The sequence below is a fragment of the Mus pahari genome, chromosome 7 (genome assembly GCF_900095145.1).
Source record: "Mus pahari chromosome 7, PAHARI_EIJ_v1.1, whole genome shotgun sequence".
Classification (NCBI taxonomy): Eukaryota; Metazoa; Chordata; class Mammalia; order Rodentia; family Muridae; genus Mus; species Mus pahari.
The window spans coordinates 106,164,205-106,191,927 of NC_034596.1; the positions used below are offsets into that span (position 1 = coordinate 106,164,205).

At 56.1% G+C, this 27,723-nt stretch overlaps 1 protein-coding gene across 4 annotated transcripts in view; it reads left to right on the forward strand.

Annotated features, from left to right (window-relative positions):
• The first annotated feature begins 6,858 nt into the window (after window positions 1–6,858).
• Kif26a (kinesin family member 26A) overlaps window positions 6,859–27,723 on the forward strand; it is a 37,453-nt gene continuing 16,588 nt past the window's right edge. For 2 of the 4 annotated variants that reach the window (XM_029540766.1, XM_029540767.1), the window contains exons 1-4: window positions 6,859–7,021; window positions 9,396–9,638; window positions 19,792–20,217; window positions 25,963–26,153. In XM_029540766.1, the coding sequence (XP_029396626.1) occupies window positions 6,884–7,021; window positions 9,396–9,638; window positions 19,792–20,217; window positions 25,963–26,153 (998 nt within the window). In that variant the 5' untranslated portion in view covers window positions 6,859–6,883. Of the gene's footprint in view, window positions 7,022–8,884; window positions 9,084–9,395; window positions 9,639–19,791; window positions 20,218–25,962; window positions 26,154–27,723 lie in introns of those variants that run through there. The other 2 variants (XM_021201821.1, XM_029540768.1) reach the window with 2 other exon arrangements.

The window sequence follows — 27,723 nt, forward strand, 5'->3', positions numbered from 1 at the left end:
TGTTTACACATGCACAGGCACATACATGCACATACGCACACCTGTCACCTCTACACACACACCATGGCACTCACACATGCATTGTTCATACATGCACAGGCACATACATGCACATACGCACAACTGTCACCTCTACACACACACCATGGCACTCACACATGCATTGTTCACACATGCACAGGCACATACATGCACACACATACACCTGTCACCTCTACACACACACACCATGACACACACACATGCATTGTTCACACATGCACATGCATGCACACACACATCTGTCACCTCTACACACACACTATGACACACATGCATTGTTCACACATGCACACGCACAGGCACATGCATGCACACACACATATCTGTCACCTCTACACACGCACCATGGCACTCACACATGCATTGTTCACACATGCACATGCACATACATGCACACACACATACCTGTCACCTCTACACACACACACCATGACACTCACACATGCATTGTTAACACATGCATATGCACAGGCACATACACACACACACACACACACACACACACCTGTCACCTCTACACACTCACCATGGCACTCACACATGCATTGTTCTCATGCAAGCTCTCTGGCATGCATGCACACATTCATGTGATCAAATTGTTTCAAGACTTTAAGAGAACAGAAACTTCCAATCCCCTTGTTCTCTATTCAAGTCCAGCCTGGTGGCCTGGGTGACCCCTTCACTTTGTGCTCCCACTTTCTGCTTCAGACCACTTTGCCTCCTTGAGCATTTTCCTTCCCAGTGTTGCATACTGGGATATGCTATTTCTGACCATTTCCATCCCTAGCCCACTTGCATCCTGTAGTTTAGTCACAAAGTTTTACTGAATTGACATTCAGCATGCATGATGTTAATACTGTGAGCTATGGAAAGAGGAGTCACAGTTAAGCTTTGGAAGCTTAAATCTCTTCTAAATGGGTCCACACATACCACACAGTCATTTCCATCTCCCATCCTTTCCCCCTGCCTCCCTTCTCAGGCTTCCTCTGAATTCTTGCTTCAGTATGGACCCTTGGGGACTTTAGCACAGTGAACCCTGAAATACCAGTTCCCCACCAGCTTGAAACTCCCCCTTGCCTCTTTCTTGGGCTCTGTATCTCCTCAGTCCCATACCTATTTTGTTTCTTGGTTCAGGTCCTTTGGTGGTGTGTGTTAAACAGGAGCTCATCTTCTAAGAAGCTCAAGAAAGGGAAGCCTTCTGATCTCGCCTTTATCCACCTCCACAGGCAGCTGATGGTTCCACTAGGAGTGGAATCTGCTTCCCTCCGCGTTGGAAACTGCTGTTCCCTCCACTGTCAGCAGTGCTGCAAACTGTGATGTCTGAGCTCCTCCCCTGTCCCCACAGGCCTGAGAGGAGCTTCTGTTCATCCTAGCATTGTTTTAAAACTTTACAAGATGCTGACTTCCACACTTGGTGTGCTAGTGCTGAGGAAGCCTGCTTTTGCCTGAGATTTCTTGTTGAATACCTCCTCTATGTATGTATGTATGTATGTATGTATGTATGTATGTATGTATGTATGCATGTATATGTGTATCTATGTATGTATGTATGTATGTATGTATGTATGTATGCATGTATATGTGTATCTATGTATGTATGTATGTATATGTGTATGTATGTATGTGTATATGTATGTATGTGTGTATGTATGTGTGTATATATGTATGTGTGTATGTATATGTATGTATGTATGTGTGTATGTATATATGTATGTGTGTATGTGTATGCATGTGTGTATGTATGTATGTATATATGTATGTATGGGCATTTTCTTGCTCAGCAACTGTTTCCTTCCTGTTCTAATATGGCAGGTCCTCTTCCTTTCTAACTTTTATGTGTGTGCCACACACGTGATGTGTGTGTGAGTGTTCACAGGGGCTAGAAGAGGGCATTGGGTCTCCTGGAACTGGAATTATAGGCAGGTGTGAGCTGACCGAGGGTCTTGGGACCTGAACCCTGGTCCTCTGAAAGAGCAGCCAGTGCCCTTAACCACTGAGCCATTGCTCCAGCATCTCTTCCTCCTCCTTTTTCAATTATCCTTTACCTTTTGGGAAATCTCTTTGGTCTTATTTTTTAATTAAAATTAATTTACTTTTTTTGTATGAATGTTTTGCTGCCTGCATGTCTGTATGTGTACTACATACATATCCACACAGGCTGGAAGAGCACTCCCGATGACCTGGCACTGGAGTTACAGATAGTTGTGAACCATCATGTGGGTGTAGGGGATGGAGCCCAGGTTCTCTGCAAGAGCAATAACTGCTTTAAACTACAGTGCCACCTCTCCAGCCCCATGTTTTATCCTCCCTCCCTCCCTCCCTTCCTCCTTCCCTCCCTCCCTCCCTCTCTTCTCCCTCACCTCTGCTATTGTATAGTTATTAGCCAGATGCAGTGTGCTTGCTCTGTGAATTGTGTCTGTGCTTATATTGATAGAGTCCAGCGTCGCGGCTTCATCACAGGACTACCTGGTGAAGCCACGGGGGCTGGGATTCCCCGTGTGATCAGTGGTGCTGCCTGGATCCCTCAGTCCACTTTTACCCATGCAGCCATCAGCTCAGGCTGCCGCCACCCTCTGGAACACTGATACCACCAGACGCCCATACTCAAAGCCACAGTTCCAAGGCTGCTTTCACACCCAGCCGTAGAGAACTCCCTGAGGTAGTGGCACCCAGCAGGATGCTGTAGGGAATGGTAGGCGCAGTGGTGAGATCTTTGGGTGAAACACCTGTACTAGGATTTCCTTCTTCCTTCCCTCCTTCCTTCCTTTCATATTTATTTATTTTATGTATGCAAGTACACTGTTGCTGTCTTCAGACACACCAGAAGAGGGCATCAGATCTCATTACAGATGGTTGTGAGCCATCATGTGGTAGCTGGGATTTGAACTCAGGACCTCTGGAAGAGCAGACGGTGCTCTTAACCTCTGAGCCATCTCTCCAGCCCCTGTGCTAGGACTTGCTAAAGGTTTCTAGGTTGTACCCTCAGTCAGCGTGCCCGGACAGCCGAGGAGAACTCTGATCACTATGTGTCCCTTTCCACTGGACACTGCCCATTCAAAAACGGAAGCTAAGACCGGATTTGGAGAAGGGAGGGACACAGGAAGGAAGTCAGAGGTCTTGGGGTGGGGTGTGCCAAGCCCTGTTAGGTGTGTATAGGGTCACAGGGAGGTATCAGGGCTGGCGGCAGGAGTCTTGGGGTCTGTGCCTTGAAGCATCTCACCCTGTCAGGTACACAGAACAATCTTCTTCCCTTAGGTCCTCAGTTTCTCTATCCACATAAGAGATCAAGTGATCACTTTGGTTCCTGCCATAAGGACTGTGGCCAAGCGGCGCCATCTGCTGGCCTTAAGCACAACGGCATGGTGTTGGGTGGCCTGGGCTTGTAGTCCCGGAGGCTGGAAGGAGGTGAGGGGTGGGGGGTGGGGGGTAGGGGGTGGGGGTGGGAGATGAACTGCAGGAGGGGTTCGGGTCCTGCAGGATGGCTGGGGATTACAATTTTGGATGGAGTTCCCAGGGAAACTCTCAGAATCTCTACCAGGGCCAGCAGTCTCGTCAGGTGAGGCTGGAGGACCCAGGCTCTCCCTGTTAGCTGTGCAGGGGACTGGTTGGGAGGGTAAGGGGCATTTAGCACCACATGCATTTCTTCCCTGGGTCTAGCACTGCAGGCATGCCTGGGGTGGGACTGCTACAAAGCCAGAACCCGGGAATCCCGATACTTCTCTATTTTGTCAGCTTCTCCTCTACTTGAGTTCTTGGGAAAGAGCACAAGACTTCCTGCCATTTTGAGCTGACTTTAAGATAGGTGACTGACATTCAAAAAGAGAAAAGTTTAATTTGTGATAAATGATAAGGAAGAAAACGGAAGCACAGGAGGGGGCTGTGAGGAGCCGCCATGGTTGTGAATTTTAGGCAAGGAAGGCCTAAATTTAGCCAAGGCATCATTCCAGGACAACCTGGAGAAAAAAGAACCAGCGCTGTCTGGGAGAAGAGCTCCCAACCACCCCGCTATAGCAGCAGAGCAGAGCCTCCTCTGCGAGCAGCGAGGAAGCCCATGAGGGTGGGTCTGAGTCAGTCATTGTCAGAGAGAGGTGCCAGGCCGTGGGGACCATGGAAACAGAGAAGGGTGTGTGTGACCCATCTGACATCTCTATGCTCTCCCGCTGTGTTAGCAGAGACAGAAAGGGATGCAATGGATGCATGCATGGCCTCCAATCAGATATTGGTGGGGCAGTAGCTAGGACACACAGATGTGAGGCGTCAGTCTGTAGTCGTGTAGCCTTAGGAAGGAGAAGACATTAGGGACAGGGGGTCTGGGTGGGTGGGATGTCCAAGCGGTAGGTGAATTGGGGTGAGTTACTCCAGAGCAAATTCTAAACGCAGGGGCTGCTTCAAGGTGGTGGGCGCTGGCCAGGGTGCTGAAGCCATGCGGCTGCTGACTTCCTAAGGGCTGGGTCTGAACCCCTAGTGGAAAGAGTGGGACAACTGAGCTTCCTCATCTGTGAAACGGGGATCGAAAGGCACCTTTTCTAGCATCATGGTCAGGAAAAAGGAGTGAAGATTGTTATGTAGGTGGCGCATGTCCACACACATGCCTCTGTCCCAGTGTGCTGCTGGGTATGCAGAACTGAGGGAGGGTCCAAAGTGCTCTGGGAATGAGAGGCAGAATTCCCCTGTCCCATCACTCTCAGAAGGTGGAGGCTGTTCATGCTGAATGAGATTCTGGGATCATGGACTCAGACCCCTTAAATGCTACCAGTCTGGACCACCTAATCTTTTCCAGTATTTATATTAAATACTCAAACTAGTGGTCAAAACAATCCACAAAGTTATCTGGGCATGGAGCTGCATGTGTTTAACTTCGGCCCTTGGGAAGCAGTGGCAGGCAGATCTCTGTTGATTTCAAGGCCAGCCTGGTTTACATGGTAAGCTTCACGTCGGCCAGGGCTACATAGTGAACACCCCAAAACCTCAAAGACAAACTAAACAGATTCCCCCCCCCCACACACACAATGGCATTAAATAAAGCAAAGGCCACTCCCTGATCTCCCCCAGGAGCAGAGCTGAGGTCACACTGTCTAATGCTATGCTGTCCACAGAGCCCCTCTTCCTGCCTGAGGTTCTAGGATTGGCCATGTTGCATGCCCTGCCTGGACTGCATTTCCTAGTGCCCAGCTGGGAGCTGGTCTAGATGCCTGCCTACCAGTTGCCAGCTGCAAGAAGGTGCCTTTTCTCTTAAATGTCTGAAGGGTGGGAGTGGAGGTGCTGGACTATATTACGTCAAAGTGCCTTCCAGGGAAGGAGGCACCACCAGCAGGTTCTGAGGTCCAGAGCCCCATGTGCTCATTGCGGGAACACGACCACTGCAGCCTTCCTGAAATATCTTGTGTGTGGCCTGATTGGAAGCTGGGCTCTGGCAATTAATCCTGTGGAGGCGCCACTCAATTGCAGGAGGTTTTTCTGTTTAGTTCCCTTGGCCTAGATTTCCCTGGGGACAGCTCTGCCCAGGCCTCGACCTGGTAAATGAAATGTTAAAAAAAATCCTTACAACGACTTTAATCAATCCACAGAGGTGGTGGATGGCCTTCTCCCAAGGTTCAGGGGTTTGGAGGGGACTGAATGGGGGGTGAAGACAGGAGTAGTTTTCCTGAGAGGAAGCCTGATGTCCTATTGGAGCCCGGGCTCTGGATCTGGAGCTGAGAGGAGGGGCTCCGTTCCCTTTAATGGCTTGTCCTGGTCTCTGTCCCAGACTGTGGATGGCCATTGCAGTAGAAGGGTCCATAGCCCCTCTTGTTCCTTTCCAGTTTAGAAGCCCGGCAGACACTGGGCGGTTGTCGTTGCAGGTCTACACTAGACTTGGAAGCAGAACCAAGGGGTCCCTGGCCTGACAGAGGGAGACACTGATCTCTAGTTGCCACAGGGGGGAGTCAAGCAAGGGACCCCCGAAGCTGGAGGGTCTCCAGATGAAGGAGCAGAGATGAAGAGATTCCAAGGTTCTCCCTAATGGAGTGTGGAGGGGACCGGCAGTCTCAGCAGCCCAGCCTGGCCTCTAAAGATGTCTCCCTCTCCGATACCCCCTACCTCTAAAGACTTAGGGGGTGGGGTTAGGTTATTTAGGCAACCCCTTCTCTCCCGGACTGACCCTCCGCCCAAACCTTGTGATCTCACCCCCCTCCCCGCCCGAGGCTTTAGAGTGCCAGAGTTTGTGTCCAAGCAAAGCCTCGCTACAAGCCTAGGGAGCGAGGGTTCCTAAACACTGCCTCAGGGGTAAGTGCCTTAGAGCACGTGCAGTGTTGGGAACACCGGGTTATCTGCCTCCCCGAGTCTGTCTGTCTGTCTGTCTGTCTGTCTGTCTTTTTCTTTTCTTCAGACCGGACCCCAAGATGCCTAGGACAGCATAGAGTGAAGCTGGAAAGATGCCCCTTGTCTGCAGAGGTTTCCAGGATCCCAACTTGGTTGCGGTGTCCCTTCCTGGTGCCAGTGCCTACCGCAAAAAGTCCTGGTGTCTTGGAACGCGGAAGGCGGATAGGTTCAGACCAAGTGGGGTCCTGGTCCCCCATTCTCTTCTACACACCTCTCCCCAACTCGGGTCCGCTTGTCCGGCTCGCCGCCCGGGCTGAGGGGGCGCTGTCGGCGCGGGCGGGCGGGGCTGTCAGCGCGGGCGCGCGGCGCGGAGCAAGCGCAGGGCTGGGGGGCGCCGGCCGCCGAGTACTGGGGGCCTGGTGGGCGGCGGGCGCCGTGCGGGGCTCGGAGACGGCGGGCGCGCGGCCAGGGAGCGCGCGGGAGGGGTGGTTACAACGGCGGCGGGAGACGCTCGGGGACGCTGCCCACTGTCCACTCCTCCATGGCGCTGCCGGGGTCCCCCGAGCCGCCCCGCGGCGCGCCCCGAAAGGTTCCAAGCCTGCTAGAGATGGGGTCGCTCTGCCTGGACTCGGACATCATCCTGGGTTTCACCAGTCACCTCCTGCGGCGGCGAGGCAAGGTGAGAGCTCGCGGGGCCGGGCTGCCAGTGGTGACGCGGTCCCGCGACTTTGCTGCGCAGCACCGCGAAAACGCGGTAGGTCCCGGGCGGAGACCTGTATCTGCACTTTCCCGAGCTGATACTGCTTGATTCTCCCTCTCTAGTCTACGCTGGAACCCGAGCCTTGAGCAGCGATCTTCCACGGAGGAGAGCGTAGCGCAGAGATCCCGGTTCTCTCACCTTGCAGGGATGGGCGAGGAAAAAGGCTCGGGGGAGGTGATCTGAGTTCTGAGATCATTCCGGTTGCTTGGTGCACCCCGGGGTCTTGCGGAGCTGTGTTTTTGTGTCCTCTGGGAACTCGAACGTAGAGTATGCTTCCCGAAGAGCCGCGCTGGTGCAGGGAAGTGAAGTTGCGGGTGTGGCCCATCATGAGCGCAGGCCCTGGGTTCCGGGTGATGCTTTTCGGTGTGCGTGTGAGGAGTATGTGTGCGCGTGTGTAAGTCGATAACAATGTATGAGCCTCCTGGGCCCCGGGTGTTTGTTTCAGTGCGGTAGAGGGGCGGGGTGACGCTGTTTGTAGTGCTTGCAGGGGTGGACTGAGGAGGGTGGTGCCTGAGGCTACCCAGATCCTAGGGTTGGCCGACGCCTGCCTGTTTTCCCTTCGCAAGGCTGAGAAGGGCCTGGAGGCTTGGGGGTTGTAGAAAGTGGGGAGCCCGTTCCCAGTGTATTCATGACTTCCTGTCATGTTTACAGACTCTTTTAAGTCATAGATGACCTGGAAAACCGGATCTTCATCCCACTCTTGGCCAATAGTGCGTAGGAGTGGAGGGCTAAGTAAGCAGGGTCCAGGTAGGGAAAGGAAAGGTCGTTTGACAGACCTTATACCGTGTGAAGGCCTGACTGCTCTGGGGATGTCCGGCCAGGGTCTTTCCTTGAATCACCCTGGCTCAGTTGTCTTAAGTCTCAGCCTCAAGCGGAAAGCTCTGCGCTCAGAACGCGTGGTGTCCTGTCTCTGCGCCCTCAAAAACCTGTGCGCACTACGGCCGGCAGGTGGCGCTTGTGTCACGGGGAGCCACGCCGCAGCCCCCACCTGGCTCAAATCTGGGGTTTCGGGTTGACCCAGAGCTTGGGCCGGAGTCCTCTGCGACCTCAGATGGTGGTGACATTTGGGGTCTGACTTAGGCGAGAGCAACTGGTCGCTGGGGAAGGGGGGAGACCTCCCGGTCGGAGACAAACAGGCAATTAATTCCGGAGCTAACTCCCCATCTGCCAGGCCGGCAGACAACAGGTCCGGCACACCCCCAGGGCCAGCCGCATCGCTTCCTCCCACTTCCCAGGCGGCTCAGTGTGCAAACCACTTTAAGGCACAGGCGCGGCTGCAAGGACTCTTTGAGACAGTTCGTAGCCCCTCACTGCACTTCTTGAAACACGACCCTCACTCATGAGAGACAGTTGGAGCCAAAGCATGGCCAGACACACTCTAGTGCTCTGGGTGTTCTGGGGAAGCTGTTGGCCGGGTCCAGCCTCTTTCATTTCCCCCCACCCCCCACCCCCGCTTTCGTGCTGTGCGACCTTGGGCAAAAGCTTCAGTTTTCCCGCTCGCAAAGTGATGAGAATGTTGGGTGCCTCCCAGGAGGCGCACTCCATCCTGCTCAGGAGGGACAGAGGCGCATGCGTGCGCGTAACTTGTGTCCCGGCAGCCCCCACCGCCCCTCCCGCATCAGCACTCAACTAACAGGTTGGGGTCCTAGCAGTAGGCGGGGCCGCAAGGAGGAGCGGGACCCCCGCCCACTTGGCTCTGCTCAGGATGGGGGCGGTGCTCTGGCGTCCCGCCCCCTTCCCTCCCCCTACAAGCTTTGGCCCGCCCCCGCCCCCGCCCAGCCTGTCCCGGAGCAAGCCGGCCGCGTCCACAGCGTGCTCTCCGCCACTCGCCTGCTCTGCCAACTTCAGAGCAGCAGGCCTGGCCATGGGGGTGCCCCTGGGCCGGATCACGTAGCCACTGCACCCCGAGAGCCAACGTATCCCTTCCTGCGTCCGTGCCATGGTCGGCCGCGGCGCCTCCTTGTGTGCGGTGCAGCCCGCGGTACGCAAGGCCCTGCTAGGAGCGGGCGGCCGGGCTCGACGGGCACCGGGTTCAGAGCCCAGGACAACGAGGATGCTAGCGGGGTGTACGGCGCCCTCTAGGGGTGGGGCTTGGAGCGGAGCGGGACGGGGCCCCGAGCGTCGGGCTGGGGCTTCTTCGCCAGGGACTCCTGGCGTCGCATCCAGGGCCCTAACTTTTGTGCGAGCGTGGCTTTAGGGGTGTGAGCGACTGGGTCTGGAGTCGGCCGCAGGGAGTCCCGCAGTGGCGCCGCGCGAAGGTTTGGGCTTACTGTCCCATCTCCAACCCCCGCAGGTGGCTGAGTGCGGCCCGGCTCGAGAGACCACGCCACTTGAGGTATCCCCGCGCAAGAGGCTGCCCGCCGGGCTCGATCAAGACCCATGCAGCAGCCGCCCTGCTCCGGAGGGCGCCGGGGCCAGCGCTGAGCAGAGCCACTCGGCCGGTGGGGGCGGGTGGTGCCGCCACTGCCACACGAAGCTCGTGGAGCTAAAACGACAGGCGTGGAAGTTGGTCAGCGGGCCCGGGACTCCTCTCCGGGTAAGTATCCCTGTTCAGGCCGTATCTCAAACAGGGAAGGGCTGGAACTTGGGAATCTTTGAGGTTGGGGCTGAGGCTTGGAGCGTGGCGGATTCAACGTGGGCCCCCATGCTATATAGTTGGCAAGAGTGTGTGTTGGTTCACCTCACCCTAGGAGGCCTGCTGCGAGTCAGAGGGGGTTGGGTAAATTTCTTTCCTAGCCACAGATGTCCCACAGCTGGAACCAGTCTGTGTTTGGGAGGGTAGAAAGGGGGAAGATGGGGACTTCACTCAGGGCAGGGCTTGTCATGGTGAGTCTCTTTGGGCATCTGGACATTGGCATGCCTGTATAGAGAGGGCATAAAAGGTGAGAGAGTGGGCCCCTTTCTGCACCCGGGGGCGTGCATCATTGTCCAGTACTTACCCAGTGTCTGTTATGGGCCTATGCTCTGCCCTGTCTCTCTGCCTCTGGGGCCCAGGCCTTCCGTGTGGGTAATGACTCCTGAGCCTCGGGGGTTTCCCAGGCTGCAGCATGGCGGGCAGGCGCTGGTGGGAGAGGAGGCTACTGGGCTTTCCGGCCAGTCTTGCCAGGCATGTAAAGAACAGGAGTATTGTTCCAGGGAACAATGGTCTCTGGAAGTGTGCAATGCAGGGGTGTGGGGGTCTCCACAGGAAGCTGCTTGTGACCTTCAGCCTTGGTGAACAGTCCTTGGGAAGCGCCTGCAATCCCCATCCTGTCCCAGTACCTCTAAGGAATGAGTGCCTTGGTTAGGAGGAGACCCTGGGTTTCCTCTGGGTTGGGTCTGATATGGTGGATGCCAGTCAGGTGTGTCTGTTCTGGGCTCCTCTCCAGGTCCCCTGGCTCATCTGTGGCGGGGATGTTAACAGCCTTGCAGATCAGCTAGATCTGAATGGGATGTGACTGACTGACCGTGAGTGGTCTTTGGCTTTTGCCAGTGGCCTTTGTTGAGCCCTGGATGATAGAAAGCCTTGAGGATCTCAGAGAGGTTCTCTTGCAGCCCTTCAGGAAGCAAGCTGATCTAGGAGCCGAGCTGCCTCCCCCCTTGGACTGTGCAGCTGCCCAGGTCCTGGCCGACTGGCCACTGATGGATGGAGTCCTGGTAAAGGAAGCTGCAGTCACAGTAGTGAACTGGTGGGGTTGGGGGCCATCAATGGAGGTCTGTGGCCTCCTCCTGTACACACTGCTGCCTCTCTCCAAGTTCCTGTGTGTGGCTTTTGGCATAAGCTGCTCCTCTGCCCTACCAGTTAAGGCTTACTTAACCTAGCCTGGGCCTGGTGGTGGGCAAACCAGGGTCCTGGCCAAGGTTTTGTGTGGCTTTGAGCATCTTATCTACTATGTGTCTTGTCTTGTCACACGAGGAGGCTTCAGTCTGTCTTGGGAATGCTGTCTAACCCGTGGGGTGCTGTGCTCAGGATAGGGAGGCCTTGCTCTTCATTCTTCTCTGGAAAGAAATCAAATGCCCCGTGGCACACGTGTGGTACTGCTGTGGTGTTGCCAGTGTGGGCCTCAGGGAACTGCAACCATAGCCCTTGATTGACCACTACATGTCACACACACACACACACACACACACACACACACACACACACACACACTCACAGAGTCTGCTTTTGAGGTGGGGGGATCCCTCTGGAGGGCAGATGGGGGACACTGTAACCATCACTGTGGGTGGTCTTTGGTAGCTCTTATTCTCCAAGGCCAAGGCAATGCTAAGAATTTAGGGTGGAGAGCTAAGATCCTCCAAGGGGATCGGCCTCTTAATTCGCTGTGGGAACAGGAACTCTCCCATGAAGACCGTACTTTACAGCTTGTAGGGACGTCCACATCTATCTCTGTGGGGGCTGCTGGATGTAGCTGGGACCCTGGCCGGGTGGTTAGGGTCCGGGGCTTGAGGACCCATGTCTAATCTCAGCGTAAGAAGGAGGTGTAGGGACAACGAGGCAGCCTGGCGGCATCCTGTGCCTGGGGAAAGCTCGCCACCATTAACGTCTGGCCTGTCTTTCTCCTAGCAGACACTTACCCTCCTGGCAGGGTCTCTCAGAGCCCTCGGCTGGTCTCCTCCTCTGTGACACTAGTCACCTGTTGCCTGCCTTGCATACACGTAGAGCAGAGCTCCGGTTCTGAGGTGGCCTTGAGGGTCACCCTCGTTCTGGTCTTTGGGTAATCGTGGCTGTTGGATGCTGTAATTGGAGCCCGCCTGGCCATCACCCTGCTGTGGTTCCTTTCATGTATTCCTGCCCGTGAGATCTTTTTGGGGATTGTAGCATAGCACCTTCCACCAAAGAGCCAAAGCCCAGGTCTTTCTTTATTCTGCTGTCTGAGCGCCTCAGCCCCATCGTTTCTGTCTAGTCTGCTATGGTGAGGCAGTCACAGGTTCCAGCAGACCCTCCCTTCACCTCTATCCCAGTTCAGGGTGCTGCTCGCAAGCAGTAGCTTTGCCAGGGCAGGCGATTAGTCACGTGTACGTGCTTGTTAAACAGCCGAATGGCCAGACTTGCCTCTCAGGCCTCATGCATGGTCACCCCAAAGGCTGCTGGGCTGGATTCTGTCTGTGTCCCCTAAGGTGACGGTCCCAGAGGAGGATAGCCCTTCTCCCCTACAAAGGATGTTTTCCTGTTGCTTAGGGGCCATCCCAGACGATGCCCAGAGAGTTACTCAGAGGTGGTGGCTCCTCCCGGCCCAGTGGTTCTTCAGTTGTCAGTACTGGAGCTGAATTGATGATTCCCCAATGGGACAATGATTGACTCTCATTTAGGTCTTGCAGGGCCCCTGCTCATGGACCCAGAGTTTCATCCTTCTGTGGCCTTTGTTTCTTTGCTGGGGCCTCTGTCTGCCTGAGTGGAGCTGCGCACAAGGCTGCCAAAGGCTGAATCTTTCGGTGCTGGTCCCTCTGTCACTCCCATTCCCATGGGGCCTCCAGATGCACAGGAGCCAGCCTTTGAGGGTCAGGGCCTGGAGCCTTCCTGCCAACCTTGTGGTTTGGCATCAGGGGCGTGGTATGTCCTCATTCCGTCTTGACATCATTTGTGGGCATGTCTTGGCCCTTTCTCACTGGGTTGCCTTCTGTGTGGAGCGAACCTCTGGAAAGGCGGGGCATGCATGCCCTGGCTGCACAGGTCCCAGCTCTGGTCACATTGGGTTTTGTGGGAGGTCAGACAGTGTCCCCCATGACAGTCTGTGGCCCTGGAAGACCTAGGACTGAGGCTGGTTCCTCTGATTCGGAAGTGGCTCCGTGGGATAGCTAGTGCCCCCCCCCCCTCCCCGCAAGGCTGCCACCTTCCTTGATGTTTGGAGCCAGGCCCAGTATGTGCCTGGGGCCTTGCAGGGTGGGGCCCTGGCGTCAGCACCGTTTCCCAGCTGAGCCCAGGTGTCAGCTAGGGGAGGTGTGAGAGGGGTTGGTGCTCCCTGGGGCGGGCTGGCTGGTGCTCAGATGCTGAGGTGACTCAGCAGGGAGGTGTCCTTTCCAGGGCCTGGACTGAAGGTGCTCAGAGATTTATGCTACGCTGGGGTCCAGGTGGGGCCAGGAGGAGCCTGGAAGCTTCAGCCTTACTCTAACTTCTGCAGTTCCCTGGATTGGTTTCCCTGTTTCTCTCAGTGTACAGCAATGAATAGTTCTCTTACAGCGGCTGTCTTTCTTACCTGTTTTTGCTGACCTGGAGTTTCCAGCATTGGGGTGGGGGTGGGGTACTTGGGGAAGAACTTAGGCTTAAGGGTGTGGATTTTCCCTCCCTCTTTGGACTTCTGCTAGGGCAGTGTTGAAGTAGTTGTTTTACATACCTCGGGTGCCTGGTACAGGCGTCCTGTCTTGAGGGTGTGTGTGTGTGTGTGTGTGTGTGTGTGTGTGTGTGTGTGTGTGTTTATATGCATGTCTTCTGCCAGGAAGGCTGACTGTCATACAGGAAGCCTGGCAAGAACTGAGTGGTCCGTGGCCTCACTGCCCTCTCATGACAGGTGACAACATGGGGGCGAGGAGGCTGTAGAATTCCCGGCACTTTGAGTGGCTCAGTCAAACTGAAGGGCCCTGCAGTGGTTTGGAGTAGGTAGGATTTTCAAAACCTCCCTCTGGTGTTCCGGAAGGATCTCGTAGGTGGAGCCGGGAGCCAGTTCTTGTCTTAAATTCATTGAAGGTCCGCTTCTCAGTGTTTTTAACCTGCCTCCCAGGAAGCTCACAGTAGGTCTCCTCACTCCAGAAAACCAACCTCATAGTACTGTTCTCTTAAGGGAAGTGATGTTCCTGTGTGTTCAAGTTAGACTGTGTGTTAGTCACACCGTTTTGTTTTTAGTTTACATTGTTTCACTCCTGGAAGCTACCTGTACACAGTCTTTGTGCTCAAGGCCCCAATGAGCTAGCATGCCTTGGCCTAGCTTCTCTGTTTATTTGGTTCACATCATGTGGAACTTGAGCAGTGCAGGGCAGGTGGGTGGTCTAGCCTCTGCCACTGCTGAGTTCAGTCTCTCCTTTACCAAGACCTCAGTTTCCCCATCTGTCCCTACAAAGCCCGAAGAGGAGTCACCTTTGCTCCTGGTTTGGAACCCTTGCCCTGTCTCTCAGTGGTGGATCTGCAGATGGTTTCTCCTGGACCATCTTTCAGATGCAAACCTCTGTGGTCAGGAAACCCAAGGCTGTTTGTTGGGCAGCTAGCTCCCTTTGAGAGGCCCCCAGCGGTGTCTAGTTCCTGCCCCGTGGTAGCATCCTGCCGGGGTGGGGGTGGGCAGGCAGGTTTTGCAGGTCCCTGTGCTAATGGACTGTTAGTCATGTGTGGCCCAGGGCCAGGCCTGCTGTTGGCTGGATCCAGGGTCAGATGGATGCGTCCCCAGACGGCTTGCTTGACCTCTGACTCTGGCAGTAGGGTCGCCCTGAGCTGTCTCCTGTTTCCGGGTGGAGCGTGCCACGCTGGATCTTATGCTCAGGGGCCTGATGGCTGGGTGGGTTCCCCTCTGTCCTCTTGGCCCAGCTCTGCCTCCCGGCAGCCCAGCCTTGGGTTCCTTCCTGTGCGTTTCATGGGCTCAGCATGTGTGGAACTCCAGAGGCTGCCCTAAAGCCGACTCAGTGTTTTTGGTTTTAGTGCAACCAGAAGGCCTGCCTTGCTCTTCCCTGCCTCTCCTCCTGTCTCTCCATGCCTGCTCCCCGCAAGAGGAAGCACCCAGAGCTCTGACTCCAGCTTTCTGATCCCCAGATCCAGAAACCTGATATGCACAGGCAGAGGGGGGCTGGGCTTAAAGGGAGGTTGGAAGGGGTGAGGCCTGGGGCGTGGGGACCCTAGAGTCAGAGCTTCAGTTCTACTGTCTGGGCTGTGTGGCCTGAGGTAAGTGCTTCAGTTTCTCTGGCCTTCCCAAGGAGGTCAGACCAGGTTGTTGTATGTAGAGGTGGAGAGGCAGGGCTTTGTCAAGTGTCGGGTGTTAGATTCTGGATGATACCAGGGGCCTAGTCTGCCTGCCATTTCACGTTTGTAGGGTGACAGATGGGCAGGGAGGAGGTGGGTCCTGCCTGGCAGGTGGTTTGGGCATCTCTTACAGGGTCAGAACCCCTCCTTTCCTATAGATACCCTAAGACCTGGTGGCGAGAAGAGCTTCCATGTACAAGCTGGAAGAGTGGCAAGGCCAGAGTTCCCCAGACAAACTCCTGGTACTGGAGGCTGGGACCAGCATGCTGCCTAAAGACCTCTAAGCGTGCAGGCACATAGACGGAAGGGGACGGGAGCTGCCTGAGTCCCTCACCCGCCTTCTCTTCCAAAGTCTGCCTCCCTGGCAAGAGTGCCAAGGGTCTGGAGGGCAGCGCTGGGCAGCTGAGGCCTGCAGCACCTGCAGATTACACCCAAGCCAGTCGGGAAGACGCACAGAGACTCGGCATCGTGGCTGTGACATAGGTGTGTCTGGAGCTCACGCAGAGACAGTCATGGGTGGCAGACAGAGTTGGGAACCAGTAAGGTGGCAGTTCTTCCGGGTGTCATGGATAGAGCTGCATACAGGCCCCGGGGCCAGGGCTGGGGTTTGGATCGTCTCAGAAAGTCTTTGCTGAAAGCCGTAGGCCAGGAATATCCCTGTGATGCAGCCCAGGACACTGAGGCAGCCCCTGCTGGAGGGTGGTAGTGGCTACCTGCATGTGGTGGTCTCTAGGACTCCGCCCAGGGGCTAGATTGCGGGCACCTGATTCAGATTCTGCACATGTCCCTTTCCAGATGGGTTTCAGCCTCTTTGTGCTCAGCTGTCCCCAGAAGCATAGGTACACCCCGCTATGGTCCAGCTTCAGGAAGATATCTACCCTAATCTGGCAGTGTGAGCCTGCTGCAGCCTCAGGGGGTGCTTTGGTGCCTCCTGGTCCAGTGGGGGAACTGTGTGCTCTGTGTAGGGACCATAGCCTGTGCTGTAGAGTGAGAGTCCAGGACTCTGAGTCAGAGGGTACAGGGTTTGCCTCTTCAGGTGGGGTCCCGATTAGCCACTGTGACCCCCGGATCTCTAGCATCTTGTGGTGGGTTCTTCGTGGAGAACAGGGTGGCTATTGAAGGGGAGGCTCTCAATGAGGGAGTCTGTCCTGAAGCATCCAGCTGGGCGTCTCCTGGCACAGGGCTATGGGTGGCGTGCCGGTTGGTGCTAGGTGGGCCGGGCTAGCGGCCGAGAAGATGGAGGGTCTGGGCCTCTAGTGAGGTGGGTGCCCGGTAGGGTGGAGCAGCCTGGGCGTGCCTGCCAGTTTCCAGGCTGGAAAGTTGAGCCCTGGACCACCCTGCCAGGCTGCACGAGACACAGGAATGTCCTCGACAGCAGGCCACCGGGAGTCTCTTCCTGGACCTGTTGTCAACTCCGGAAACAGTTGCTCTGTAGGGTCATAGCTCAGAATGCTTTGTTTGGGAAGGAAGGGAGGTTGAGGTAGCAGGCACTGTGGTCACAGGCTGCTCGCTCGTCCGCCCCCTCCCTTGTCCTTGTGTGGTGGTGCAGTCAGGGACACCAGGGTGTCAGGTACACAGGCCTAGGCCTCTTACCTGCCCTGCCATGGGGGCTGGGGTCCCCTTTGCAGAAATGGACGGTTGGCAGGGCCCAGGGAGAGTCTGTGTTTACCCCGACCTCTGGGTGAAGCTTGACAAGCCCTGCAGCCAGGGTACCCCTTTCACCCCTTTCAGTTTCCTAGGAGAAAATGAAAAGATTACTTAAAGCAACTTGCAGGCTCCAGAAACAAAATAAAAACCGAAAAGCCATCATTTTTAAACGGGAGGCTCCCTAAAACCCACCGTGTGATGGGTGGGTTGTGCACAGTGCTAAATTGAATCAAATTAAGAAAAATACTTTCCCAAGCACAAGTAAAATATCTGTTTAATTAGACCATAAAGTGGAAATTAAAAGTAATATTTTGCAATGGAGTAATTACTGTCTATCTGAAAGCATTGGTTTCAGAAGTAACAGACCCCATGGCTGGGGATTCTGAGTTAAAATCCTGAACCCAGGCTAGGACCCCTGGGGGCTTGGGCTCCTGGGCACTGAGCTGCAGGGGTGGCTGGGAAAGGAAGTCTGGTCCTGACAGCTCCTCCTGGGCTCCCCTCCGCCCCTGCTGTGCACTGCCCAGATCCTTACAGCTAGAGGAAGTTCAAGCAAGCAGGGTTTGCTGGTGGCTGAGGGGGCAGGGCAGGGGAATCTGGTGGCTTGCCTCAAGGCCTTTGTCCGATCTGAGGATCTGAGTGAGGGCCTTGCTGGAACTGTGTGTGTGTGTGTGTGTGTGTGTGTGGTGTGGTGTGAATATGTGTGAGTGTGTAGTGTGTGTATGTGTGTGCTCACATGTGTCCCCTCTCTGGAGCCCTAACTATACTATGGGAAGCTCAGCTCTGCTCGATCTCCTCTATTCTCCCAGCTGCTCCCGGAGACAAGGTCTTGGGCCTCTCCAGCGTGGGCTTATTCCCCACAGTGGCTCTGCTCTCTGTGGGCCTCAGTGCTGTGGGTCACGATCCCCATGCCCCACCCCAGCTGCACCGTAGTGTGTTTGAGCAGCCTGGTCACCCTGTTGTGTGACCAGGACTGGAAAGGCAGCCTCAAGTTTTAGCCCCACCCACCCCCAACTCCGGTGGTAGTGGTGAGGGACTTGGCTACTTATATGAGAGATGCTTGCCCCAACCTGGGTCCTGGCCAAGGGCTCTGGCCCACTAGGAGCTGATGCAGCAGGCACGGGTGCCAGGCAGCTCTTGGGAGGAGGAGGGCCTCCTGCCTGAGATGCCTGGAGCCGATGGCACAGATGAGCAAATGACTTTTGGCCGCCTGCCTTCTCAGTGGGGACCTGAATATGGCGGTCCACTCCCTCTCCCCCTTGGTGCCTGGATGGACTTCTTCTGCTCTTGATGGCCGGTCAGGCTTCTCGCCCGCTCTCTGCCTAGCCGTGTGGTGGGCCTGGTGGGCTCTCCTTCCCTCGGCCCAGTCCTTAGGCTTAGCTTTCATTCTTGCCCCCTGCTATGGGGAGGGGGATTACTTCAGAGGCTGTGGCCCCTACGACAGGCAGAGGCCTCCAGGCCTGTACTGGGGGCCCAGAACAAAAGGTAGCTGGGCCTGGATTCTAGGCCGGAGCCTGCACTGGGCGGCCCCTTTCAAGCCGAGCTAATGGCTGCACCAGGCCACACTTCCTTCCCTTTGTAGCCTCCTGCTGAGTGGAAAATCGGAGCAGAAGAGCCAGACTGGAAACAGACCAGCCTGCCCTCCCGCCTGGGCCTGGGTCATTGACTGGGATCACCCCACCCCAGCCTCCACCCCTGTGCTATCTCTGGGGACCTCTCTTGCCCTGCAGGGCCCCCTTGTATGCTTGAGCCTGGTGAATTCCACGGGCATCAGCTAATGAAGACCTGATCTGCCAGGCACTTCTCAGCCTGGAAACCATCCAGAATTTACGGAGTAGTCCATAAATCAGGCGGCTGGCATGATACTGGGTCTGACAAAGGTCACTCTTTTATCTGCCTTGGGTTCTGGGTGGGTGGAAATGGGGCCAAGGAGGAAAGACTTTGGTCATGATTGGTCATGATAGGTCCCTCGCCTCTCTCACTGTATTGACTGCTTTGGCCACAGCCTTCACCGCTTTGAGCATCATGGTCACAAGCGACCGGCCCCTGGGCATGCTGAGGAGACATGCATTTCTGGGATAAATGAGTGAGACACTTTGGTGGGATAGATGACCTCAGCTGTCTAGTCTGAGAAATGGGTATATCTGGGAAGGCTGCTGTACTGGAGTCGGGTGGTGTGAGAAAACCCTCAGAGCCTGCACGGTCAGCTTAGTGTGTGGAAGTGCCTGAAGCTGGGCAGAAGGAGACCAAGGCTGGAGCCGGTGGAGTGGACCGCTGCTCCTGGGCTCTTAGGGTGACAGCTGTAGCCTTAGTGTTTATCTAAGGGACTATACTACGTGGGCCTGGACAGGAGAGCAGAGAATTGGATCCGGATGGGTGTTTTGCCCTAGTTAGGTCACTCTGAGTCCGGCCCAGCCCCAGTCTCTCTGTGGGAGGTGTGCGTGTCCACATACAGGGTGCTGTGACCCTCCCGGGAGGTATTGTCCCTTTATGTGTGTGTGGGTGTCCTCCCTCTGGGTGGGAATCTCATCCTCCTGACCTACAGCCTGCTTTGATGGTCCTCTTCTTGCCTGTCTCTGGACAGTGTCTCTGGGCATCCTTTGCTTGGGACAGTGAGCCATGCACACTGTCCCTGCTGCTGTCAGGGTTAGAGATGGCCACACTCACTCTGGGGACTTGGCTAAGAGATACATCCACGCTAGTACCCTGTCGCGTTGTGCTCTCAGCCTCTGCCAGGGCTGGCTGGAGACTGCAGCAACAGGGATAGGATCTCAGTCCCATGAGAGAAAGCAGGGTGAAAGGAGTCTGGGGGCTGCTTTTGGCCAGCCTCCTGCCAGGCCCTGGACCAGTGCCTTTACCCACAGGCCGGTTGTCAGGGAGCTACAGACGCATCTTGTTAGCCGTGAACCAGCGTGGTTAATGGTGGTGGGGAGGTGGGTGGCTGTCAAGGGCACAGGGAACCTCGCTATTAACTCCGATAATTACCTTCCTGCTGGGCTCATGTGGATGAAATAGTTTGGGCCATAATAATGTTATGGATGGTGTTGCTCTGGCTACAGCCTGGGCTGAGGGGATGGGCTCCCTGTGTCCCTGAGCACTGATTGCTGTCCCTTGCCATCCCCAGGATCCTTGCCTCTCTACCCTGCTGCTTGACAAGCTCCCGGCCTCTGGGGTTCAGCCAGCATGCCGCCCTGACGCCGAGAGCCGCTGTGACGTATGCACCACGCATCTGCACCAGCTCACTCGGGAAGCCCTGCGCCTCTTACAGACCCCTGCCAGCCACGAGGACCCCGATGCTTCCCGAGGAGGCCTTGCGGCTACCAGCACCAGGGACCCACTTGGACCAGTGGGCCTCATGGGGAGGCAGCCCTCTGTGGGACCTGACAGGAGGAAGGCGACGGCTTGGCCACCTGGCCCCAGCGTCCAGGTGTCGGTGGCACCAGCAGGCCTTGGGGGAGCATTGAGTACAGTCACTATCCAGGCCCAGCAGTGCCTGGAGGGTGTGTGGAGCCTCTCAAGGGTCAACAGCTTCTTGCCACCCACTTGCCTGGTGAGTGTTCTGGGGTAGGTGGGCTACTGGATTCCAGCTGACTTTCTTTGAGGCTCCTGCCCACGTCTGGGTGCCCTGTAGCGTGGTATTAGCAGGACACACTGCGAGCCTGGGGGAAGTCAGGAATGCTTTTGGCTAACCTTGCTTCTTAGATCTTCTGTGGTGCTGTGGGCAGATGGAGGAACCAAGGACTCCTGAGACGAGCCTTGTCTGGTCTTGCGTTTAGACAGAACATCTTCCTTTGAGAACCTGCTACGACAGGCTGTTCTCAGAGGCGCAGCTTGGGTGACATAGACTTGTACCATGGATGGAAGACAGAGCCTAGAGTACACAGTGAGGGTCATAGTTGCTGGCATTGATGGTTAGGTTAAAGGCCTGGCTCCCCTTAATCCTTCTCTGAGGTCCCTGGCCAGGAGTGGTCTTCTGGGGCATTGCCTACGTGCACCTCGTCATGTCTCCTGTAGTCTCTCCAACTTCCTGTGTCCCCAGTTTTCTACCTGGTTCAAGGAGTCCCAGGGTGGAAGCTGAGAGAGTCATGCTGTTGGCCTAGAGGTTTCCTCGCATAGGTAAAACAGATGATCTTTGACTGGACCCTGGGAGGGCCCGACACCACCAGGGCCCAGCCAGCGTTCTGCATGAGCCCTGCTTGATGCTGCCCCTTCTCCAGGGGCACCATGCTGAGGGCACAGCCACCTGCTTGTTGAGGACTTAGTCTGTGCCCCCCCCCCACAGTGCCCAGCAGGAGGGCAGTGTACTTTGGACTTGTTGGTCCGAGTTCCCCTGGTGACCAGTGACCGTAGTGGGAGGGATCCTCTAGGTAGAGAAGGTGTAAATAAATCTACCAAGAATGAGGCACTGATGGCTTACAGGAGGAGAGGCAGGAGGAAGGCGGGACGTGAATCGGGGCAGGGACAGACTGTTGTGGATTGTGTGTGCCTGGCTACGTGGAGTATTGCTCCCCCACCCCGCTTTGCTCCCTTGGCCGCTGACAGCAGAGGATCCTGTAGGTGTTGCTAAGGAATCCTGCCTCTGAGGTAGAGTTTCAGGTGTGCGTTCCAGGCACACAGCAGCCAGCTATGCAAGCTTGGGGAGTTGGCAAGGTCCCTGAGGTGGGCCGGTCGGCTCTCACCTTTGGTCTGTGTGTCCAGTGGCATTTCGAGGAGATGGGCAGAGGTGCACGGAGACCCCAGAGCCACTGGGCAATGCTGATATAAGCTCCATGTAAGGAAGGCTCCTCCCATTGTCTTATTGAAAGTCTTTCCAAGGTGGGTGCAACTCACTGACCGGACTTGGCTCTTGGATGTGGGCTGAGCTGAGAATTCTGCCCAAGCTGGAGCTGGTCCCCGGGATTTTGTTCAAGGGCTCACTTTTTGAGGCCATCTGTCCTTGGGGTTGGAATACCATGCTAATCATGGCCTAGCACCCTTCCTTCACCAAACTGAAGGCAGGCCAGCTGCTCTGTCCTGCTGGGGCTTTGACCCAACAGCTGGGCTGCCTGAGGAGGGGGAACAGAACCCAGGGCTAGGGTGCAGATGCCCCTGACTGTTCAGGCAAATTAACAATTCCTAGAGGAGGTGACGTTGAACTGGATCTTAAAGGAAGCCTCAGGTGACGTGCTCAGACCTAAAACTCTGATCCCCAGGGGTGTTGGGTGGCCCCATTGATGGACTGGCCATGGCCTTAGGTCTGAGCAGACATGGAACGAGGCTCACGTTGACGGTCTTCATGCTTTGGTGTGGTGGTGGGGGAGGATGCCGGGAGGGACCGGTCAATGGCTTTTGGTTAGGCAAGCCCGACCATGGCTTATATGCCATAAAATGTGGGCATTTAAGGCCCCTGCTTCTCATCGCACATTGATTGTGTTCTGGAAAAGGTGGAAATGGATTTATAATTAGAGGACAGTCCTGGCAATCAATAGGGAGATTATTAGAACCATAAATAGAACTTTAGGCTGCAGTTGAGGCAATGTCCCTTGAAGCAGGGTGTCGATCACTGATGATCAAGTACTGCCTGGGTGCTCTGCTCTTAAACACTTCTGGAGAGATGGGCTGTGAAGCTGTCACAGATGGCTGGTGGCCTTTGGGCCATTCGGTGGATTGGTTCCCACAGGTGGTTCAGACAGCCTGGCCCCCGGTGTACAGGAAGGAGGAGCAGAGGGCCAGGAAAGTGACCCTCTCAGGCAGGAGAGTTGGTCCTTAGAAGGGAGAGTATGACCTATGACTCCTTGGGCCCTCTGGAGCCTCTGGCAAGGCCTGGGGCAGTCTAGGTGCTAAATGGGTGGCTGGAGCTGCCCTGGGCCCTGCATCTGGGTGTTACTGTGTACAGGTGTCCTCATGGCCCTGAGCTTCAGTGGATGGAGAAGCTATTGGTCTACACAGCTTTATTTAGCCCAAGCAACAGACACATCTCACTTGGGTTTGGAGCGAGCATCTCCCTCGCAGGAGAGTGCCATGACAGGCGTCCTGGGGCATACAAACATCAGGTGACATAAATCTGCCCCGTGGATGGGTGACAGAGCCTGGAGTACCTGGTGACACGCGGACATGTACAGGTTGAAGGTTGCCCTCTGAACCTCCACGCCCACTAGCGACCCCGGTGAGGGCCTGGCTCTCCTTAACCCTGCTCAGAGAGGGGCCTTTTCCTGGTTTGCCATGGAGCCAGCGTCGGTTGCTCCGGAGCTCCCGGGGGATTGTCCCTACTAGTCTCTCTCGAGCAGTGGTTCTCAACCTGTGCGTTGTGACCCCTTTGGTGGACCCTTTCATGGGGTTGCCTGAGGCCACTGCTTATCAGATATTTACAGTAGGATTCGTAACAGCGGCAGAACTGCAGTTCTGAAGCAGCAGCAAAAGTGATTTTACTTGGGAGTCACCGCAGCGTGAGGAGCTGGGTGAAAGGGTCACAGATTTAAGGTTGGAAACCACTGCTCTAGACAGTCAGGCAGAGACACTGTTGTGACAGATGAGGAGCGGCCTCCCGTGTGGTCTCCCCCATGCCAGCTGGTGGCATGCCCCACAATCAGAAGCCCCCCGCGGAGGTCAAGAAACCTGTTCTCATCTCGTAGCAGAAACTCCAGGACAAGACTCACCCTCCTGACCCCTTGGTTGGTTTGAGATGGCACAGTTGACATCAGAGAGGCCTCAAGGAGTCAGGGCTCCCCTGGGCACGTCCTGGGGGTGCCTGCCTGCCTCACACTGGGTCTGTGCAGAGAGCCTGCCCGTTGTCTGTTGTTCATAGAAACCTTAGTGGATATTGGAGGTCGAGAACTCCCTCTGACCTATAGCCTGGCTGTTGATGCAACCATCCTAACTCGTTGCTGACACCCCTGTCCAGACCTCAGTTTACCCACCCATGTAGTGGGGGTTGGTGAGATGGCCTCGTCTTCCATGTGAAACCCCAGTGAAGCTGCTTTGTGATATGGGTGGGCACAATGCACTGAAAGTACAGGACTTCCCATCTCACGCCAGGCCCCGGAGGCCTCTGGGTAATGAGGCCAGAGGAGAGGAGCAGGTGAGCAAGAATGAGGAGGTCACGTTCTCTACAGGATGCTAACCCCCTCAGGTATACACACTTCCCTCACGCATAGCCTCTGTCTTATCTCCTCACAAGAGCACCTGGAAGGGTCCTGATGGGGGAGGGAGTCCTAGATCCTAGGAGGAACTGTGCTTCCCATGCCAGAATCCCATAGACTCAGAGCTGGGTTCCACAGAGATCAGCCGACACTGGGTGAGTCCGCTTAGGTCCTGCGGTGTCTCACCTCTGCGTGGGCGCCTTCAGGCTGTGATGGAGTCGGGCTCTCTCTGTAGCTTCCCTCGGCCAGGACTGGCCTCACGCTCTCCTCTCTCCATGCTTTTCCTTCGTTGCTGCTGTGTGCCTCCATCACACTTTCTGTTTGGCCGTCCACCCGCATCCTCCCCGTGTCGTGTCATGTCGTGTCGTGTCGTGGTCCCTCCCCCTCGCCCACGCCACCACTGCTGTGCGCTCGCTTTGGGACGGCTTCTTTTGGCAATGTCCAGGCTCTCTGCTTCTGGCGGGAATTGGCAGTGGCCGTCCTGAGGGACGGAGCCGTGTTGTCATGGCAGCCGGTGGGACGGTGGAGCCAAGTCACGTGCGGGACTCCTGAGACAGGTCAGTGTGGGGAGGACCAGCGAGCGGCACAGGTGGGTCGGCCGGCGAGAGGCCCCAGTTCCTCTGTAGATGCCCCTGGGTGGCTGGGCCTGTGGGAGTTGGTAGAAGGGCCACATGGGGGATGGGGCAGCAGCTCAAGCCCCCCGCGATGCCTCCTGCTTCTGTCCTCAGTGTTGTGGGACCCTGGGCACCGACCCCCAGCACAGCCATAACAGACCGACAAGCTAACTCTGGATTAGCCGTGGGCTGAGCACCCCTCCTCCCCAAGTTCCTGACCCTGGGATCTGGCTGCTGTGTCCAGTAGATGCCCAGTCAAATCAGGCTCTGCTCCAAAGGACCCACCCAGACCAAGATGGTCAGCCTTACAGCGTGTACATTGACCCTTTCCTCGGCCAGTCCTGTGAAAGCCTAAGCAGTTCAGTCTTTCATAGGAAGGCATAGTAAGCGATTCGGAAGGGATCCGAGTGGGAGTGAGGGAGAGGCTCTGAGAAGAGGGCAGGCCAGGCTGGATTCTGAGGCATGGTTAGGACTCTTGTCCTGTACACCTACTCTTACAGCTGATAAATGTTTGGTGCAGTGTCTGGTAAGCTCGGCTACGGATCTTTCAAGTCCTGGGGTACTGGGTGCCGCTGGGGACTAGGAAGGTGCTGGGCTGGCACTGGCTCAAGGCGTGGGCTGGGCTTGGGACTGTCACAGGCAGAGAGAGTCTGTTCCATCCCGACTGGGTCCTTCGGGGGCTGAGCAGGGTGAGGCTTTTGCTATAAGGAGGGTAACTGCCCTGCTGTGGTAAGGTCTCTGAGTAGATGGTGGCTCGTTCTACAGAGGTACCACACCTGGCCTCAGGGCTACATCCTTTGAGAGACCCTGGTGATAACTGAGCTCATCCCAGGGTCACCAGACCAGGCCTGTGCCCTCTCAGCCTGGGGACCCCAGTCTTCTGTCATCTGGGACACAGGCCATATTGTCTGAGTGGAGACTGTATTTTGGAGCTTGAGGGGCCTGGGGCATTCCAGGAAGAGACCAGCTGCCTGTCCTTTCCTGCTAGGGCTTGAGTCCCCTCTGTCCCCAGAGCCTGAGGGGCAAGTAAACATCATGTGGAAGCTGTCCTGGGGACATTTAATTATATCTGTGCACCGTGCTGGGGCCTCTCCCTCTCTAGAATTTATTTTAGCTAATTAGTTGGAAATGCCAGAGTTGTATTTCAGACAGTGGGGTGTCATACGTTATCACATGGGGGACAATTAGCACTCATGCCAACTATTTATTGTGGTGCCTTGCTTAATTGTACCTCTGGGTGCTCGCAGATGGCCCAGGGATGAGGGCCAGAGGTCTGTCTGCCTGACCTCTGCGGTCACTCCAGGACTTGAGAAGAGCTGTAGAGTCAGCCCCAGGTGGGATCTGCATTTTCCTCCGTGGCTGGGGTAGACCTGTCACATGCCCTGAGCCTGGGGACAGGAGTCCTGGCGGATTGCCTTGGAGGCCAGGCCTTTAGTGCAGGCTCCCAGTCTCCCGGCTGTGATTTCCAGTCACATAGGCAGGATTTTGCAAGTGAGGGTCCTCGGCCTGGGGTGATGGGTCTGTCACCTGCCTGTCCCTTACTCGGGTTTCTCCTTCCTCCAGGCTGAGGCTGCTGTCGCTGCGGTGGCTGTGGCCGACACTGTCCGAGACCGTCCTCCAGCAGCAGGCCCTGAACGGATGTCGAAGGCGTGGAGCCGAGGGGCAGCATGCACTACAGCCCTGGCTACCCCAGCCCCAGGCACCTCAGCAGGGGGTTCCACAGGCCCGTCTGCAGCAGCCTCTTTCTTTATAAGGTAGGTCCTCTGGGGTCACACAAGCTGCGACATGTTGTTGGGTGAATGGAGGCCTTGAGTTCTTGGTCCCTGGTGCCGTATGACCTGTTCTTGGGAGAAAGAACTGTGGCTCACTTGATGGAAGAGTGGGGGCTTCGAGAATCCCGGCCGGCCTCCTGGGACACCTTTCAAGGGTGTCTGTCTAGGGCCCAGAGTTTGGGTGATGGGGCTGTGGTTTGATTCCTCCCCCCTGGGGTGCCTGGCTTGAGGATGTGAGATGGTGTGGTTGTGGTGGTCTGGGCAGAGGGAAAGAAGTACTTCAGGGTGGGAACAGGACCCCCTCTCCCTGAGTTTGGCCAGTGGGTGGGTGGGGGAGCCTGGCCAGTGCATGGGTTGGAGAGCGTTTCCCTGGCTCCAAGGCAAAGCCTTTGGTTCTGCAGACCCAAGGCTGGAGTCCTACCCTCATCCAGCAGCCTGAGGGAACAGGGATTACAGGATGTAATCGCCATAATGAAAGGTAATGGCAGCCAGCTGGGGGTCACTGTCCCATTAGCAGCCCGAATGGGCGCTGATAAGCTTGTCTGTATCACGCTGGGCAGTGTGCAGAGGCTGTCTTATCAGCCCTGGTCCGGGGGGACTCGAGGGCCTGATGGGGGGCGTGACGGGGCATGTGATTAGAGCATTGTCAGGGTTTGCTGATGAATGCTGCAGTGCAGTGCGCACGACCTCCTGTGACTGATGCGGCCTCAGCAGCCAACCCAGCCAGATGCAGGCGACCTGGCTAGGACCTTCCAGATGGGGACAGCCTGTCTGGGAGCTTCCGTGTGCCAGCAGCTGTCAGGGTGGGGTCTAGGGGGCTGGGCATGAGGGGCCGATGGCTGGCCATGCCCTTATCCTGCTCAGTCCTGATTTCAAGGGCCTTTGCTTTGAGGATTTGCTGGCCTGTGTGACAGCTACACTCCTGGCTTAGTACTAGATAGGAAGTTTTGAAATGCTCAGAGCTATTGAAAAGTGTTTACATGGTTGTCGGTCCTGAGTCTGGGTGTGTGTGTGTGTGTGTGTGTGTGTGTGTGGTACGTGTGGCCCCCTCCCACTGGCTCATTAGCCACCTTGCAGAAAGCAGCTGCTAGCTGCCTTTTGTCTCATCCTAGGCTGTGGAGGTTCCTCTGCCTGAGCAATACCCTGACCTTGGAAAGTTACCATAGAAACAAAGAAACAAGTAGACTTGGGTGGGGGCTGGAGGCAGGTTTCCCAAGGCTTGAGTACGTGTGCATGTGTGCGCGTGCGCGTGCGCGGGCTCTATGGGAGTCACTCTGAATATCAGTGGCTTCCTGGCCTGTGATGTGTGGCCCCTCAAGGGTCAAGTTTAGGGTAGGTGTTTCTGCAGGTGGTATCCAGTAGGGCTGAGATTGCTAGTGGGAGGCTCACCCCAATGAGCTTTGAAACTTTGTAACCACTGCCTGACCTTGTGGGTAAGGGAGGGGCATGGAGTTGGAGAGGGGCTTGCCCAGAGTGCCCCGGGAGGCAGTAGACTTGGGCCCCACCCCACGGCTCATACTGAGCAGGTGCTGGGTTCCTGCCCTCACGCTCT